The 19,358-nt window shown below is 48.4% G+C and overlaps 1 protein-coding gene across 4 annotated transcripts in view; it reads right to left on the reverse strand.

The window, feature by feature from the left end:
• The window catches only part of SHROOM3 (shroom family member 3), a 103,550-nt gene that overhangs the window by 20,276 nt on the left and 63,916 nt on the right, over positions 1 to 19,358 (reverse strand). For all 4 annotated transcript variants that reach the window (XM_063335556.1, XM_063335555.1, XM_063335553.1 and 1 more), the window contains 2 exons: positions 11,705 to 11,833; positions 1,380 to 1,511 (listed from right to left, as the gene is read on the reverse strand). In XM_063335556.1, coding sequence (XP_063191626.1) covers positions 1,380 to 1,511; positions 11,705 to 11,772 — 200 coding nt within the window. In that variant the 5' untranslated portion in view covers positions 11,773 to 11,833. The remainder of the gene's footprint in view (positions 1 to 1,379; positions 1,512 to 11,704; positions 11,834 to 19,358) is intronic.

The following is a 19,358-nucleotide window of genomic DNA, read 5'->3' on the forward strand; positions in this document are numbered from 1 at the left end:
GATCTTATTGCAGCCGCACTTGCTTCCACCCTGCTGGATTAACACCCACAAGCCCAAAGGACAGACGGGGGGAGGAATAAGGATGGCTGAGGATGGCTAAGGAAAGGCAGAAGGAAGCCTGCCTGGGAGGGGAAAAAGCAGCAGCTCTGCCGAGAGGTGCAGAGAAACAGAGAGAGAGGCAGAAAGAGATACGGCAAATCTCAGGATAAAGCTGGTTTACTCATTTAAATGCACCACTCTATTTTAGTTTAAAATAAGTATCTCCCTGGCAATGCCCTGCGCAGGCTTGGCCAGCTGGCCACTAGATGTTCCCCGTGCTCCTCTTCAAGCACCCAGGAGACCTGCCAGGAGCTGTGGCTGGGACGCAAAGCCCTTCAGTGGGAAATGAATAAGGTACAGCCCAATTTATGCTGAAGGCCAGAGACGCACATACGTTTTTTCTGCAACCATCTCCTCACTTCTTTTAATGCTCTGTTTTCTTTTTCCTCCCCTCTGCCAAGGCTCAGTCTCGCCTGTAGAAGAGATGATGTTGCCATGCACCTAAAGTTATGATAAAGCTGACCTCTGCAGAAAGCAATTGCCAAAACCAGGAAATCCCTCGCTAAACTTCTCACCCTGAGAGTATCGTCGGTGATGCACTACTGTCGGCTACTCCTGAGAGTGGCTCAGTTATGCCGACAGGCACAGATGCCCTGCTACCTGCACCCTTTTCTTCCTTTTTTGACTTTTTGGCTAATTTTGACTTCGAATTTCTTTTCCTTTGCTGGGGAAACAACTATCCTGCGTTCCTAGATGGGAGCAGTCCACAGGATGCAGGGCTTGACTCCAGCTCCTGCACCCAAATCCACAGAAAGCTGCGTTAATATCCTGACAGCGGGCTCCCATCGTGGTAGGACGGGGGATTTTTAAAGCAATTAATTTCCTAGCTGTTAATCGCCTCACAGAGCACTTAAAGGAGGAAAACACATCCACTTTATCTGGGTAACCAAACAGGAACCGAAGCCTTCCTAACTCTAATCCTAACCTTGTCTGTTTGTAAATCTGTCCAGCTGTACGCAGGCGACTGGTACCATTTTTCCACCTCATCTTTTGTCCCCTTCCTTCACTCCTGTGCTCTAGGTTTAGGCTCTGATCTTGTAGTCAGTACTGTCAAGACACATCCTTGGGCATGAGGCAGAGCCTCCCCGAAGCCAGCAGGACTCTGGAAACAAGGAGGGCATAGGACTGGGCTACTGGTTTAGAGGCGTGCTAGCTTGAGAGGTTCATTTCTACACCCGTGGGAGATATGTGAAAACAGGGCAAATGATACTAAATTAAAAACACACGCTACTTTACATCTCTGCCTACGCAGCACGGGACCACGGCTGTGCAGCGCTTACCTGGAGTGGTAGGACTGATGCCAAGGGGTGCCAAGCGTACCCTGAGATATTTGCATCATGCTGGGATCGGGTTGGTTCTCCGCAAGTTTGGTGGAATGCCAGGAGTGAGGTCGGCCTGGAGTTTCACTCCGCCTAGGTAAAACCAGAAGGATTTTGCACATCAGCCACAGGCCAGCTCTTCCAAGGAAGGTGAATGTGAAGTAAGACCAACAGCCACATTTAAAATCGCTCGTGCTCCCTTCTCTTTCGCTGCTATGTTCTCATCTCTTCCAAGCCAATCAAGCAGTAATCACACACCGTTACTGACATTCACACAACATGCTCCCCCTCATATTTGCACGGCGACAGGCATGGGCAGACAAGCGGGTTATCACTGAATGCAGGGGGTCTTCCCCTCTACCTCCCAGCCAGAAGCCTCACCCCTCGGGGACCAGCCTGGGGCCCATTCACAGGGATCCGTTTACAGGCTGGGCTTTGCGGGGACTGCCACACGATGCACCAAGCAGGGCAGCTGCACGTGATTCTTACGGATGCTGAAGGAATCCTTTTCTCAAAAGGTTCCCTTCGTTTTAAAGTGATGGCTGGCAAAGTCATCTAAAGAATCACATACCGCAAGGGGGTGGAAGCTCACACAATGCTGTTTTGATCTCTCCTCAGTGCTGATAAAAATGCAGGAAGAGACGTGACAACCAAGTGCCAGCAATGTGTGTCCTTCGCGTCCCCCAGGGCCTTGCAGCCAGCCAGCTGTCCCCCTGCAGCACGCGAGCCTGGGTGCGTCCCCAGCCACGGCACGGCTGGCCTTTGGTTGCTTCAGTCACCAACACTAAGGAAGGCCCCCATCAGCTCTTAGGAGAAAAAAACCCACCGACAACCTTATTTAAAGCACATAATGGTGCAATGGAAAGTCAAAGCAGGGGATTAGCCATCAAGTACCCTGAACACGCCGCACAGACTCTCCTTCGCCACAGCCCTTGGGCTTGTCCTTAATCCTCCCTCTGCTTTCCATGGGGGATCTCTGCCCCTGCTCTAGCACCCATCTCCGCAGTTTCTAACTCTTCCTGTGAGAAAGAGGAGCAGCACTGGACCTGCGTACCGCTGAAGTCCCAAATGTGACAGCCCGCAGGCCAACCTTGACTACCTATAAAGCATAAGTGCAAGAGGAGGATATGACGCATCTTTAAAGTCTTTATCTCACAGAAAATTTCACAGTACAGCATGTCTTGAATAAGGCAGTAAACAGATTAAAATGCCCTCTGCAGATGTAAACCAGACACCGAAAGAGGACTGTCTTAGTACTGCCTAAGAAAATAAACCGTACAGGAAAACGTATAGACACAAAAATGATTGTTAGGGTCAGATCCTTTACGAGCTAGCACAAGTTAACATTGGCGCCGGCTGATGTTCTACGGCACGGAAAAGCATTGGCAGAAAGCGAGAGGTAGAACCATTTCACCAGTAGGTTTTCCATACAGATTTCAGAAGCACGGGCCGTTCTCTCATCATCAGCTAAAAGAAGAAAGAAAAAGGGACATTCTTTTCCTTTTAACATTGTGACAGGACTGTCGCAGGGAAAGCTGAACTGCAAGTTTACAGAAGGTGAGCTGAACGAAGCGCCGTTTTACCATTACATGTGTAGGTGTGTTTAAAACAGAGCTCTTTGTTAAGATCCTTGCCCAGAGAAACAAGGAAGCTGAACGCTGCCGGATGGGAAGTTGGCAAAACTATTTATTAAGAATAACCCGCATTCTTGCCTTTTCCGTTGAAGAGATTTAAAGACTCTCTTTGTACTTTTGGGTAGTACGAGCCCCCAGCATTATTTTTTCGCTTGGGAAAGCATGTGGAATGATCACAAGCAAAACACGTTATCCCTTGATTTGACTGAGTAAAAAGCTGCAAGGGAGCTGCGTAGCCAATCTGCCGAGCCACAGGTATTTTAAACCCTTTCGGTTGATATCCTTGTAATAATACAACACGTGGAAAGCAAAGCTGTGAATTTAAGTCAGAAGACATGCCGTACCAGCTCAGCGCAGGATAACCTTGCATTGTTTCCACACCTACCTGATCCTGGAAACGTGGATTAAGGGTAACCAAATCTTAGCCGAGCTTAAGCCAAGAGAGGAAGCGCTGCGGTACACATGATCTCCAGCTCATGTTGCAGACTCCCGCAGGTGATCTCCGGGGAGGTGGCAGGATGGAAGTATGGAGGGTCTCCGCGCACATGCATGCACCAAAAGGCAGAGAACAGGGGGCCTGATCCAGTCCCCACCGAATCAACCAAAAGACTCTCCTTGAGACGGAGCTCGGAGGTTGTAAAAGAAAGGTACAGCCGACGCTGCCAGTGCCTGTGTGTGGGCGTTCAGGGAACCCCAAGAATTTCCTAGCTCCCGCCTTCTGTAACACCTGAAAATAGCACCTTGCTTCACCCTACTTCCCTAAGCTTACTTTATAATTATTACTGCCTAATTAGGGAAAAGGACTGGAACTGGAGTGCAAATACAACAGCGAGCATCACGGTGTCTACAGGAGAACAGCTATCTCTCCTTACAGACAGAGGGGCAGCTGAACATGGTTAATCTGCCAATTTTGCAACGGCCTTTGGTTACACTTGCTTTACTGCAGAGCACAACTTCAGGAAGCAATAAAAACCAATGCAAGATTAAACTCTTTTTGGCAAGCGGGGCAGAACTGTTTTTTTAAAGCCCACAACGTCAGATCCTGAGTCATCCCAGACAAACCGGCTGAGTGATAAAACTTGCAAATACAGCAGCTAATTCCTGACTTGAGTGAAGACAAATAAATCATTAGATCTTCAGCTGGTATAAATTTGGTGTAGCTCAGTTGCCTTCAACAAAACCAGGAGCAACAACTGACAGTTTGTTCCAGGAGGCCACAGGATTTAAAAATGCAGAACTGTAATAATAATAATAATAATAATAATAATAATAATAATAATAATAATAATAATAATAATAATAATAATAATAATAATAATAATAATAAAAATAATAAAATAATAATTAAAACCCAACAATAACGAAACGACCTCATCCCCTTATCCTTTATACTAGTTCCTCAACGGCTGCACCTGCACCATACTTGTGAAAGCGTCTGGACAACCTTATTACTAAAAAATTCTCCACTTCAGATAACGGAGAAAGCGATCCCTGTGTTGTAAATGCCAAGGCTGGAAAAGAGAGTCCCGGTTCCTCACAGACACCTCCAGTGATCAGATAACTTGGTCATCCAGGTCGGGCTGGCATCACGACAAATGTCTCGGAGCGAAGATACCCGAAGAAGTCAGTGGACCTTGATGCGATGCTGGCATCCAAATAGGCTCCACGGCAGCTGTAACACTGATTACATACCAGATACTGCCAAATTCACACCGTAAACTGGAAAACCAAAGGCAAAAGAATAGTCTTTAATCTTGTCCAGCTGCTGTTATCTGGGTGCTCCTTGTTGCTATACTAGTCACAGCATTTTCAGACAGAAACGTGAGCGGCACATTAGCAGTCTCCGCTAAAGCAGCCTGGCAAAGGCTTGATGCAGTCTGGGCTGCGAGGACCATACGGACATTTCTGAGGCCCTTTACCATTAATAGCTCTGTAGCTCTCTCCTATTAGGAAGAGCTGAGGGCGTTCTTCTCTGTAATCTCTGTAGATTATTTTTATGCTTTGTATGCGAAACAATAATGGAACTTATTAAAGATACCTTGGCATTAACTCTACGAAAGAATCAGCACCTATAGAACAGCCATCTGAATCTTTCTTCACAGCATAAATGAAAGGCTGATTTATCTTTTTCCCAAGGTTACAAACTAAATACAGAGCAATGTATTCAGTCTAATTTCCGTTCTTTACACACTGTTGCTTACCGATGCCAGAGTACGAGCACAACCTGCAATTCAAATGTACTCCAGCCCAGTGTCCTCCAAGGGCGCACAGATACTTCGTGTAAAAAGGCCCATCTTTAACCAAAGCAAACGACCTAGCTTCTTCAAGTTGCCATTTTCATTTTTTCTACCTTTGCCTAGAAAAGTTTCCTTTTTCCTAAACCTCCGAGTGTAGCAGCTTTGGAAGAAAAGAAAAAGATGCTCAAATAACTCCTGCAGATTCCTGCAGAGTCATCAATACCCCAATAAACGGATCTATTTCTACCGCAACACACCCACGGGGCTTGCGGGGAGTTGAAGTTTTCATCAGTCTCAGGTCTGGCAAACGCAGCATCCGAGATGGCTGAATAGAGACCATTTGTGAACAATTCTTCTTCTACCACGGACCTTGTGCTCATTTTTTCTCTGTCCCAGCAGGCTTTGAAATCCTCCTCAGCAGAGATGGGGAATGCTGAAGATAAAGGCAGCAAAACCTTTCAAGAAAAGCATCTCTCCCCAAGGAGCAGAATCCATCTGCTAATCCAGGCAGGAGCACTGGTCACCGGGACACATTCTCCATGACCTGCAGGGATGTTTTTCACCAGCTGCTGGCATTAATGCACCCAAGAAAGATGGGAAGAAATAGAGAAGAGACCTAAGGCCAAGAGGGTCATGCTGTGCCATCACAGACAACCGCAGTCCCTGGGGATGTGCTCTCCCCCCGCAGCTGTGTGGCCCGGGTGGCTGTGTGGGAGGCTGCTGGAGCTGGAAGGGACAGCCATGGCCTGGCCTGTTCATCTGGGGAGGTGGAAAGGGATAGGGGCCCTGCAGCGGAGACCCTCCTCCTGTAGAAGAGAAGAAAGATTTGGACGCAAAAGCAAAGCCCGTGCCTCTCAGATCCAATCCCAGGCACTGAGTCACAAGAGAGAAAGGCAAGAAGGCAGCTGCCCACCCTTACCACGTCATCCTTGCAGCGGGTAAGATTTCAAGCTAGTGATGTTTCTAAACTAACAAAAAGTGGCAGAGGTAGTACGTCCTGAGCCGTACCCCACTGCACGGTGCAGTAGGCTCTTTCTATACAGAGAGACTCCGATCACAGTGATTTGTTTGTACCCTCCCAGGGTAATTACGTACCTGCATAAACACAAAGCATAAATAACAGTCTGAATTTTCACCGCTGCGGACCTGTTTCCAAGATGGCCACATCTAAAAGGAGCGCTAGCATAAGAAGGATAGGTTCTACCAACATCCTAATGCGCTGCTGCAGTCCCTGTGCCTAGCTATTAATCAGGAGATGAAGGAAAAACTAAAGCACTCCGAAGCCTATTAGGATTTCGACAGAGCAAGGCCACAATCTACTCAAAGCAATGTCGCTCTTAATTAAGGTTCAGTCATGGTTCTAAAAATAAGCATAACAGACGAGGCCAATTAGAAAGAAGTCGGACCATAATGGCGTCAGCTTGATGTGTCTTTCACTGAATCTGTCTTTTTAGGCTCACAGAGCCCTTCTGGTAAATTCCAGGGCAGGAGAGATCTGGAGTGAACTCTGCCCCTTCACAATTTTGACTAAAAAGGGGAACTCATTAGAAAGACCTGCAGTATATGAAATGGTATTTCATGTCATGGATCCTGGGCAAGAGCGTCTCTTCACCTATAAAGGAAAGGGAGAGTCGCACCCCCAACCCTTCTTTATGGTCGGATTAAAACTTTCCCTAAGTAAAAAATGCACTGAAAAAAAACCTCACTTCAGAACATTTAGGTGAAATGTGTGAATATTCTCATACCGGTAAACAACCTTCTTTTCCACAATATGTTAATCTTTGCAACTTCTAGAGGACAACTCCCCACCCAGGGAATCTCTTTGGAGTATCTCACAGATTTTAGCAGTCTCAGTCTTAAACAAAAATACAAGAAAAAAAAAAAAAACTTGATAAAAATACCCTCTCTGAGTTCAGGGCTCTACTCCAGACCAGTCCAGCCTCATTTCTCTCTCCGGCCCCTTTCCCAGTAGCACAGGCAGCTGTCGTGCCCGCGTTTTGTTCCCAGTTGACGTGTCAGATGCTATTGGTTTCTTCCCTTTGACGAGCATCACTTGGGATGTCTGGGTTGCATCAGACCAGGCCCTGAGTGCCACGTCACAACGGGGAGACAGGTACCGAGCTCCCTGAAGTCTCTCAGGAGGAGGCAGAGAATCGGGGGCTTCTGCTCAGATTTCCTACCATTACCGTTGCCAGCTCTTCGTGAGAAACTCCCCGCCATACCGCTGGAAAGGAAAAGCCCTGTGTGACAGCAGAGGTGACATGCACGCATGCGGATGTACACACAGATTTGTCTACCGTTCTTCTCAACTCCACATGTAGGAAACGGCCTGTCTCTCTTCCTCTTCTTCTCTCCCTGGCACCAAGAGCAGGCAGAGAAAAACAGTGCAGAAAGGTTCTTTTGTGGATGGGAATGACTACGGGCACAGCAAGGTTCATCGTGCTGCCTCTGGGAAGGGACAAGGTGTGGATGGCTGAGGACACACGAAAGCGCCAAGTGCTGTAGCAAAATTTGCCAGTTTGCAGGAGACCAAAGATGGCTTTTCTTGAAAGAACCGCTCTCCGCCCCAGGCTGGAGAAGGGAGTGCTGGGATCGCTCAGAGGTGATGGCAGCTGTGAGCAACGGTCGCTCCTTAGTTGAACTCAGGAACAGTCAAACATTGTAATTAATGATTATTGGTTTTGCACATCACACCTCTGTGTTATCACATTTCTTTGGTAACTCCCAGGTTGTCTTATCCAAGAAAGAGGCATTTATCCATTTTCCAAAAAAGGAAACAAAGGGCTCGAGAGGTGAAGTGACTTACAGAAAATCAGCCGCCGGGCCTACCGCAGAGCGCAGCGCTAGGAACTGGGCCCTGCGCTGCTGCTTCGTTTTCCCTTTGCCCAAGCAGATATCTGACAGACAATATTTAGATTGAGGACTTTGCCCTACACAAAGAAAGGGTCCCACTGCCATTCCCTGACACTAACCAGACAACAGACTTGAACAGGAACAGCGGGCTGTGGTTATTAGTGTGAGAGGTGATGTATACAAGCTTCACTCTTGTTGATTACTGAATTCAAAGACTTTGTCCTACTGGGATCTTCTGACAGCTTTCTTTTTTAAAGACAGCATTACCAAACAACACGCTAAGTATGAGTTAAATTTGCAAAATAAAGAGTATTTCAGATCTCTGTTTTGAGAAAGTACTCGCCACCAGGATAGTCCATCTGCGCCATTCACACAGGACTGTGGCTTAGACACGTGGAAGCCGAGACAGGCTCCCGCCTGGTACTCAGAGCACGTGTAGGTTAGAATGAGGAGCTGGTGAGCACTGGGTTAAAGACCCCCTGCAACTTTCCTCTTCTTGCTACGGTTTTACTCTGTTTCCTTTGCTGGAAAAAGAGGAAGAAAGAACAGTCACGGAAAAGAGACAGCTGACTAACTTAGAGCCTTTGAGAAGGACCCTCTTATTTCCTGTCCTCGCCAGGCATTCACGTCATCTCTCAGAGCACGGGGAGAAAATCTCAGCAGCCAGACCCTACAGTGGCTTCCCCTGCCTGCAGCTTTGCAGAAGTCACAGAGCCGCATTGATTTATCCATATTGATGAATTGGCCCAATGGGCTTAATTCAAATAATTTTTCCTCATTCTTCTCCAGTCAGTAAATTAGTTAAAAAGACAGAAAACCAAGCATAGCTTGGATTCTTTCGCACCCTGATATCAAACACACGGCAACTTGCAACAGGAGAGACTTAGAAACAATGGAAGGAATGTGTTTTCCTAGTCTCGTTCAGTGCTTAGGAGGAACTCGGTGGCTGGCAGCAGAAACGCTGCCCTGTGAGCCTGATTATCCAAACGCAAAGTGGACAATGAGTCGCGGCAGGTAACCAAGGGGATTTTCAGGGCAAGCGTTTCAGACAGTGGCTGGGTTCTCCTCTGAGTTACAGGGCTACAAATCACAGGCAACACTAATAAACTCAACAGCAAAGTGTGAATGCAGAAATCATAAACAGGAGAGAAGAAGGTCCTTTAGGTGCATGCGCTGAATGTATGTATAGGTATTCAAGTGTGTGTGTATCTGTTCACAAACAAACTGCTTGCTGAGGTACTGCAAAGAAAAAAAAAAGGCAAAGGGTACCAAGGGGAGTCTAATCAGGTGAACTCGTGATTTACTCCTAGCTGGGAATTCACCTTCCCACTGTTCCTGCAGGGACCGGGTAGGATAGATGCCCATCCTTGATATATCACTGGGACTTACACCAGTGGGGCAAGGGAAACAGCAAATCTGCAGTGATCTAATGCAATTCGAGCCACAGAACGGCTAACGAACCTGTCCTCTCCCTCAGGGCAACTTTAAATGTTAAGAAACATTTTTTTTGGTGAGAGACACCCCTGCACCTGGATTTCTAGACCTAGTTCTTCCCTCCTTCTCATCTCAGATTGCCCTTTACCGACGGGTAGAGCTGTAGTAACGGGGCTGCACTGGCTGGCAATACCACCCTTGTTGATCTTGTGCAGCGGAGGCAATGAGGCAAGCTTCAGTGAGCAATCACTGAGCGTTCGCTTGGGAGGACGAGCTGCAGGCGGGTGCTGTGCTGCTGCTTTCCATAGAGGCTCAACTGCAACGCCTGAGGAACCGTTCCCGAGCTCTGGATTTCCCCTTTGACTGAGGACATTCATTCATCACCCCAAATTTCAGAAACTGACGGGGACTGCTGACAGCCCATCGCCTTCATCACCTAGGGTGAGCCTGAGGAGAGTAAACAAGCAGGGGAACTGCACCCGGTGCTAGAGCCAAAGCAAAGGCCGCCGAGTCTGAAATACCCTCCCACACTCAAATTCTTATACATTAAAGCAACTTCCTCTTTCTAACCAAAGCTTCAGCCTGAGTTAAACCAAGATATGCAGACACAGCCTCCGATACTGCCGGAAAAGTAAAGCAAAACATTGGCTCTGCATCCAAAGATAAACTAATCCAAGTGAAACACTAAACTTTGGAGCTTCTGTGAAGATCCGCTACTAGATTGACAGGCAAGTGGGATTTACAGAGGGCAAATGCTGAATAACTCATTGCTATAGGAAGGTGGTGGATGTATGGGAGCTCCTTTCCCAAATTCGCTGTGGGTCACACACCTCAGGAACTGCAGAGTCCCACAGTCCAATCAGAGATAGATCTCTGCCTGATAAAACCATCTGGAGGAGAGATTTCAGCCTCTGAAACCTGCTCCATCCAAGAGAAGAGATAATTTATGGTGCAAAACCTCGTCTGGAGGAAAGCGATACAAATTTGGTGAGGTTGCGCACATGACCACTGGTGAAGAGCTGAACCCTTTCTCCTCCTTTTGCAGCCACCCAGGCTGTGCAGGGTGACTGTCTGCAGTGGCTAAAAGCTGGAGCAACTCCACTAAGGTCAGGGAGTTTGCTCCAGAAGTGCATCCTGGCTGATAAGATCAGAACGTGACTTCACGTGTCGCATTCCCTTCTCGGCTGCTCACTAACAAGCACGTTTCCTCCAGCTACAGGAAATCAGTGTAGCTTCTCGACTTCAAATAAGTCAGGGTCTGGCCCGAATGCAATGTTGCCAATAAGTCACTGCTTTGACTTCATGGTGCAAATCTCAGAAGACTGAGACACAAAAATCTATGAGATCATCCCGAACACCATCTGACTGATGTAAGCGGCTCTTTTGATGCCAGCAAAAGCTTTGCCTGAGTAAATGCTGTAGGGTTTGGTCCCGAACTGCACGGACAAAGGAAGGAAATCAGGCTCTGCCACAACGCTGGCCCATCCAGAGCAATTCAGGAAACTGGCTTTTGAAGACATTTAATACATCAAAAATGCAGACAGGTACTGAGCAGGGCTGTCACGAGTGACAAACTCCTATGGAAACTCACAAACTCAGAAGAAGCCAGGTGGTTTTGGAAAGCCAGGCACCTAAAGCTGGGGAGCCACAGCAGGCTTACCTCCCTTCTGTGGAGAAATTTTGGTCCAGCATCTCTGATGACCTTTATCACCACTGATAAAGTTTTTGAGGAGAAGGGACACCTCTTCCAGCACTCCTCCTCAGTGAGTCACCCTCAGGCATATTGGCAGCCAAAGCAGTAACTATTTTACGCCCAGCCCTATGTAAATGTTACCAACATCCAGCAACGCTGATGCTTGACTCAAAGCCCAAAAGGTGACTTCATTTCCCTGGCACCATGCTTGAGTGCAAGGAAGCCTTGGGAAAAGGTGGGCGTGAGGTTAAGAAACGGTCCTGGACCTCTTCCACGGCCTGACGCCGCAGATGCTGGGGATTCATGCTGCTCCACTCCAGCATTACTGCCACCCTCGCTCCCGCAAGAGGGAAGCGGAGTTTGCCGGTCGCTCTCCAAGAATAGCGGCTACAAAACACAAACGGCAGACAGGGACACAGACACACGCATTCTCACCTGGTCTTCAGCCGTAATTTAGCTCCTCCCGACCACGTGGCTTTGCTGGGCTGAAAGTCAGTGGTCATACAGTCCGGACTGAGCGGGTTGGGAGACAGGTCGGTGCATCCCTTTGCTGCATGCGTGTCCCTGTCAAAAGAAACAAAGGCCACATAAACATCGACACACAAAACCCTTAGCCCTTATCTCCTACATTTAATAAGGATTTTAGGAAAGAAGGCAATACACAGACCCGGGGGCATCAGGCTAGTTTTTAAAAAGTGCAAAGAAAATGTCAGAGAAAGCCAGGTGTATCCCTTTTCTTCTCTACGACGTTGCCCAGGCAGGCTGTGAGAGTGAGATTTTGCCCTCCTTTATACCCAGGCAGCGCTCAGCCCCTGCGAGTGCCCCTCACAACCGTTTTGGAGGAGCCGCACAATACCGCAGCACTGCTTCTCAGCACACAGGAGGGAGGGCAGCTGCAGCATCCACGGCGCACAACTCATTATCCTACGTCTGCGTTTTGTGACTCTAAATCCCTAAGTGTGGGGTCTGGGGGTTCCGCTGTGGGATATGCCTTTTCCACACAAAACCACCTTACGAGAGCTCAGGGAATGCTCTGAACACACAAGAGAAAAGCTAAGAGAAAGGTCCACACAGTGAGAGCAAGAATAAGAAGCCTATCCCCAACTCCACTAATATTTCCACAAAGTTAGCAAACAAATATTTACCCCGCTTCATCACGCGCACGCAGAAGTCACACAAACATCACGTAACCATCACTTCAAGCTCCTTCCTTCTCCCAGGCACAGGAGAGCCTGAAACGATCCAGTATTCCCCCTCGCTCCCATTTTTAGCACCGAAAGGCGGGAGAGTTTTGAAATTTCTGCTTGCTCAAGGAACCCCCACGCTGAATAAAAGTGGGTCTGAAAGGACACCCCCTGGTCCGCGCCTCGCTGGGCCCGCAGCGGGCCCGGGCCCGAGGTGCGCTGTAATTGCCTCTTGTTGTGCGCTTAGCGCGCTGCAGGCTGAGCGCACATGCCGGCATCTGGGGCTTTGGATAGCTGAGATGGCTTGGATGCCATTCCGGTGAGAGGCCAGCCGTCTTTGTGTCCGGCTCGGTCCTCCCCCACGCTCCCTCCCCAAGCCCCCACGTGCCAGGCAGGAATGTTAAGCCTCACATGGCGGATGAGATATACCAGGGAAGCGCAGCAGCACTTTCACCTAGATTAGGGAAAGCGACTGGTCCAGAACGGCCTTTTTGCTCTCCCCACTTATCTCCATCCAAATTTTACCCCAAATCCTGCCTTAGCTGCCTTTTCTTTCTGTGTGACAGATCCCGTTCTGCTTTGTCCCTGCCGCCCCTCTCCTGGGAGATGATGTCAAGCCCCTCGTCACACGAGAAAGATCCCCTCCCTGCTGCTGTACCAGCCTCGCTGTGTACCACGAGCACAACCTCCTCTGCTCCAGCCCTGTGAAGTGCCAGTACCGCTGCCTGCTCCGCTTCTCTTTGCTTTCCGAGTTTACCATGAAAAATTACAAATTTTTAGAGTAGAGATAGATAGAGATAGGACAGAAGGTTGGCTACAGACAAGGGTTTAAAAGATTGTACGTAAACACTTTGTATATACAAATAGGTGTACAATTTTGTAAGCAAAATATATTTACAGCTGTAGTGTTTAGGGGACAAAGTCCCCTGTTGAAGGCTTTGTATGGAAACACCGGGGAGATGGTCCCAGCCACAAAGAACTGCATTTCTGCCCCTACAAGAGAGATTTCTGTGACAAGGGGCCCCACAAAGCTCCGGGGAGTGTTTAAGCACAAACTCAGGTTCGTGGCGAGGCTGCTGCGTACCATGCTGAAGCCTAACGAGGTGTCTCGCTGACAGCGTCGTGGCAGGATCCATTCGAGGGGAAGGACCTCAGCAGAGGCACTTGCCTTAACTCCGGGGCAAATCCTGACCTCCCTACTCAGGCCTCATTTCCTACACAGGGAACTACCACCCCTTACAGCTCCCTGGTTTGCCAACGGGGCCATGAAGAGAGGATATAGTTTACCTGAAGATCCTTCACAGGTTGTACCATGTTGGGGTGATGCCACCTCAGTCTGAAGGGCAGAAGAGGCACTGGGCTGTGGCCGTACCCCACTGACTCGGGGTAACCCTTGCATGAGTCTGAACTGGTGGGTCACTGTCGGGGGGCTGGCCCAGCAGCCTTATTTGCAGAAGTGCTGATGCCTGCGGCTCCTGCTGATTTTGAGGGGCCATGCAGGTGCTGAGCCCTTTTGGAAAAGGCATCCGGATGTCCCAAAGTGCTGCCAACTGCCACGGCGCTATAACCCTCATCCCAACACCGAAACATTTACAAAGTCAAGGTGACTTCTTTGAGACAATTCTCAGAGTGCTGTTTCAACCTGTTTGAAAGCAGATGCCGACACAGTAGAAGACGACCTTTGTTCGTAGGAGATGCCTCGGATCAGCGATGGATGACCTTTCCTAACACACCTCTGGCAGTGCTCAGTCGTAACCTCCCTGTTGGTTCCCTAAATAGCAGACTTTGGCTCTCCCAGGCTACACAATAGCCGTACTCCTGCGGTGAGTAAAGCTGCTCACGTCTTCTCTCCGCTCAGCTATCTCCAAAGTGGCCAGTAACAATATTTAGGACTGGGAAATTGCCCTTGTGCCAAATACGTTAAAAAAGAGTAATCAGCAGCCTGAGAAACTGATATAAAGCAGTAAGTGCCTACAGCTTCCCGGTCACCACAGCCCAGTGATTGTTCAGTGCTTAGGGTCTTTTTTTTTTTTTTTTTTTAAAAACAGTTTTCAAAACACGTGAGGAAAGTAAGAGACAACACAGATTCTAAACTCTGCTTCGAGCAGAGCTTTCTGAGTCAGTCAGTCACTTCCAAGCATTCCCATACGGATCCATACAGACCCGACCCTCCCGATCGGCAGCTAGAAGCAGCGGGAGGGGAAGCAGCTTGGGTGTTCCCCCTCACACAGGGAGAAGCCCGTGCTTGCCAGCATGCATAACTTTGGGGTTTACCTCACAGAGACAAAGAAACCTTAATTAGTGTCTGCATGGGCTCTGGGGTTGTTGTTTGGGGGTAAGAAGGAAATGCAACGGAGTTTTTCCCGAGCCTCTTAAAAAACGATAATTACTGAGCTCTGTGTGGAACGGCGGGCTCAATAAGACATTGAAAACTAATCAGCCAGTCTATAAATAACACCATTAATCAAGCCCAGTGGGGAACGCAAGAGATGAGGATCCTTCCACCAGCGAAGCACGCACACGTCAGGGATGGAGCACAGCAGCTCTTCAGCAGTGGCCCCCGCCGGGGGCTTTCCAGCGAGGACGATGCCCACGCAGGGGCGGCTCCAGTGAGAGCAGAGCTGGCTGGGCAGGGAAAATACCCCGGGCCAGCATCAGGGCCGCAGCTCCAGAGGTGGAGGCCTCCCCTAAACACGACCCACAAACCCAGCGCCTCTCCGTCCCTTGCACCTTTCTGCCTCGCACTCGGTCAAGCGACCTGACTGCTTATCTCGGAAGATTTTCTAAGACATTTCTAAATCATTTTCTAAGGCAGCTCAGTCTAACGACCTAGAGCGTGCTGTCTTTATAAAGATACTTCTTCGACTGTAACACGGAAACAGCCACCCTAGTACAAAGACACCGAGGGCCTACCTTGTCTCTTGACTGTTGCACTCACGCCTGCTCCTTAGAGCAACTGTTGTCCTAAAGCCCGAGCTGTCTCCAGGACGGGACGGCGTGACGGCTCCCTGCGACAGCACCCAGCCCGCTGGGATGCTCTTTTAGGTCGCGCCTGCATTTTATTTTGGGATGTTGCAAAGTGCCTCCTCACAATTGCATAGCTGAAAAGTATCCCTGGCAAGGAGTGGCCTGCAGTTGTTCTTTGTGTTACCGTGTTGTTTCTGAAGCTTGCAAACGGGAGACTGGAAACCTTGCGCAGTCTATTTAAAACTCCTTTACCTCCCACCTGAGGCTGGCAGCTGCCTCTGAAATCTTTCCTTTTCTGCAAAGTTCATGTTTAATTATGAATTGTTATTTATACTTGCTGCTTCCATTGTGCCTCTGGTATTTAATACCACGCATGTTAATAAGTAGCCGTACAAAGATACTCTGCTCAGCTTTTCCCTCATCTAAAAATACGGCCTGTTAGGATTATTTTCTTGATGATTGCTCGACAAACAGTGAAAGAATGCATGCTACAGATTTAAGCCTTTTTTAAAGCAAAGCCTGCTCCTCAGAAGTTTCATTGCCCCGCAGCCTGGTGGCCTCTGCCTTGCACAGAGCGCACCAGCCGCCGCCAGAAGAAAGAGGCAGCGCCTCTTGACCCAGGCAGCAGCATCTCCTCTGCACACCCAGCACTGCCTTTTCCGAAGCAGACATCAGCGAAACATTTCCCTATTTTTTACCACCCTCTTCAGAGCTCCACAAGAAAGCACGGGTGGCCTCATTTTCTGTTAATCATCTCCCTGCAAGACTGGTTTGCCCGTTGCTGCCATCCGATGTCTCGTGTCCTTCCCAAGCCGTCACAATCCCTGTAGAACGCAATCGCTGTTTTAGGGAGATCCTTGGCTTCTGACCACAGACAACTCTGACCTCCTCTGGCCGCCTTATCTGCCTCCCGCGCTGACCTCCCGTTACCTGCATACTTGAAACGTTTCATACCGTTTATCTTAACCTTTTGGGCTCTTGGCTCTTCTTTCTCACTTTCTTCGGTCTTCCTTATCCTTATTTACAATTGCCACATTCCAGTACTGATTGGTTCCCTAAATCAAGCCTAGACAGTAAGTGGGGGTGCGTGCCTGTGCCCAGTAGATCCCCCAACAATTATGCCTGAACCGTCTGACGAGTTTCAGCCAGGGTCTGCAGAGATATTATTCTCAATGAATCAAACTCCATGTTTCATAAAAATAGTTCCCTGAGTAATGGAAGTAGCATAAATCATCGCTCTCATTGAGGAAATGCTGCGGTGTGAGCTCAGCTGCCTGGCTACCGTTCCCAAAGAGGAGAGAGATTTTACACAGGGAAGCTGTACAAAACCAAATTTCTCAAGTTTTGTCTGCTCGTAGCATTTGTTTTCCAGCACGTCAGCCTTATGCTTCTTCTGTCTGCACTACCATCCTCTACTCTGCTCTTCTGCTTAGCTGCCTGTAGTTCCAGGAATGAGTCCAGGATATGTCTGAGATCATCCATAAACAGCACCTGGAACTATGTTTAAAAATTATTTAAGTTGGTTTTTTTAAAGAAAATCGTAAGGGGTATTTTTCTAATGGTTCCATCTCTTGGAGTCATGATTACTTATTTTAAACTAACACCAGGTTTCCTGCCACAGTAATAGAAGAACTAAGGCCCAGAGGATCAAATTCTCAAATGTTAATAGGTTATAGTAATTTTTAATGTCTCATTACTTCAAGGCCCAACGTTACTCCTAGAAAAGAGGATGGAGCTTAAATTCTGATTTTTAAATCATTCAGGATCAACAGGAATGTTTATAACCAACCACTATCAGAATTAAAAGCTTTCCTAGAAAAATAACTGCTCACGCGCTGACACTTCTGAAATTGAGAATAAAGCAAGGAGCTCCTCTTCCAAGTTCTACACTGATTTGTAGGCAATTCCTGATACTTCGTCCCTTTGTCTTAAATCAGAACATAAGAGGCAACCCTCCTCCACTACAGAAACAGCCAACAGCACAGCACGGACACAAAAATAAGGAGAAGCAGCAACAAAGCAGAACTCGGCTCCGACAACCCCACAAGGAGGGAGACGAAGGAGTTAAGGCTGCAGTTTTATCCTTACAGCACCCCGTGTTACACAATGTCACAGGGCGTCCTGAGATCCCCAGCTCAGCCAAGTGACATAAGGAGAGTCCGGCAGCTTCACCTCTGGCTATCCTCATCCTGCAGGCTACAGGCAAGCTCTCAGCAGCTGATGAGCTGGAATTACGTCTCCTGGTGAATGAAAACGCCGCTTCCACGACAGTCCCCCATCTCTTGGCAAACAGTGAGCCTTCGTGACTCCTCTGTGCTGTTAAGGAGAGGGAAGCTCCGGGCAGGGCTGCAGAAGGGGAGAGAGACCACGCTCATCCCGAGCACCAACCTTGCACTCGCCAGTGGGCCATGCTGCTTTGTGGATCCTCCTGCTCTGCCTGAAGTGAAAAGACTGGATTGCTTACGTATTTCTTGCTTTGTTACCTCCTGTGGCTGATCCAGAAATAGCCCGTAATCCACATATCTGTCACGCTCACAGAATCTCCTTTAGCTGCAGTGGAAGTGCCCTGTGTGTCAGAGCACAAAGGCCCAGGTCCTCTCCCGGACAGAGCACACGGGGGTCTCCGCTGGCAGCGGCAGCATCTGCACAGGTTTGTTAGTCTGTGCTCATGGGACCTCTGTGCCAGACAAAGAGCCAGGACCACCTGGAAATACGTTGACAAAACAATTTTTTTCCATCAGAAAAATTCTCGTAAATTGAACTGAAACTTCTCCTTGGAAGGCATGCAGTTTGAACTGAAGTTTTTGGTGGGAAAAGTCTCTCATTTCCTGGGTAAAATCTCCAGCCCGCCATTTAGCACACTCACCTGCGATGGGGAAGAGCCAGGTTCAAGTCCACAGTCTAATGAGGCAGATAAGGAATTCAAGGCTGTTTCATGGACACCGCAAAATGCAACAGGTTCCACCTGTGAAAATCCCTGGAAGGACTTTTTCAACCTAACACAAAGCAAGGCAGGTTCTGAAATCTCAATAAGGCTCATTGAGCACGTAAATCTTGGGCCCGAATTAGGTATTCTTCCCAGAGTTCTGCAGCCAGATCCATATTTCAAGTAGAAACAATAATATCCATGTCTTGGATTCAGGCGGAAAAGAAACCACGCAAAGCAAACCCATTCCGAGTGCTGCTGGCTGCTCCTTCTAAGAAACGGGGCTATTTAATACAAATCTATTTGTATGCATCACAGGCACATCCATGCTGATATCTGCTAAAACGGGATTAGTAGACTTGACCTTTGTGCCATAAGCTAATCACCAAAAGGGAAAAGAAGAAATTTTCCAGGAACAGTGCAGAGGCGGCTTGCGCTTTTCTAAAGGCACAGGCCATTGCTCGAAGGTAAATCAAAGGGCTAAGAAATCCCAGAGCTGTCTTGGGATGGCAAATTTTAGATGGATACATCTCACATCTAAGCACCCGTCACTTTCGATCTAATGGCTCCTACATGGTCATGCCGAGCACGCGGTATTTCAGGGCAACGAAACACAGAGGCTGACAAGTCACTTGGAATTAATTCAGACTCACAGTTTTCCTTCTAGGAGGGCTCTTCACTTGCGCAACTCCAACTTAAACAACTTCAATGAGCAGTGACCTTCAGGTCCACCGAGAAAAAATCTGGAGAAAGGAGACCGCATTGCGACCGCACAATACCATCTAGTCCCACTTGTCCAGTGTTTTTCTGGCTTCCCCTTTTCTCTGAGGCTGGATGGGTTTTATTTGACCTGACCTCAATCCCACAATCTGGCCACGCTGTGTTTGCACAGACCCACACAAACGCACAAACAAGCTGCTTCGGCGCCGTACCTGTTTGCAAGCAGAGATCTGAAAGGAGTATTCGCATTCATTTGGGTTCCTCACTTCATTTGGTATTGGCCAAGGGATCT

The sequence above is a fragment of the Chroicocephalus ridibundus genome, chromosome 5 (genome assembly GCF_963924245.1).
Source record: "Chroicocephalus ridibundus chromosome 5, bChrRid1.1, whole genome shotgun sequence".
Lineage (NCBI taxonomy): Eukaryota > Metazoa > Chordata > Aves > Charadriiformes > Laridae > Chroicocephalus > Chroicocephalus ridibundus.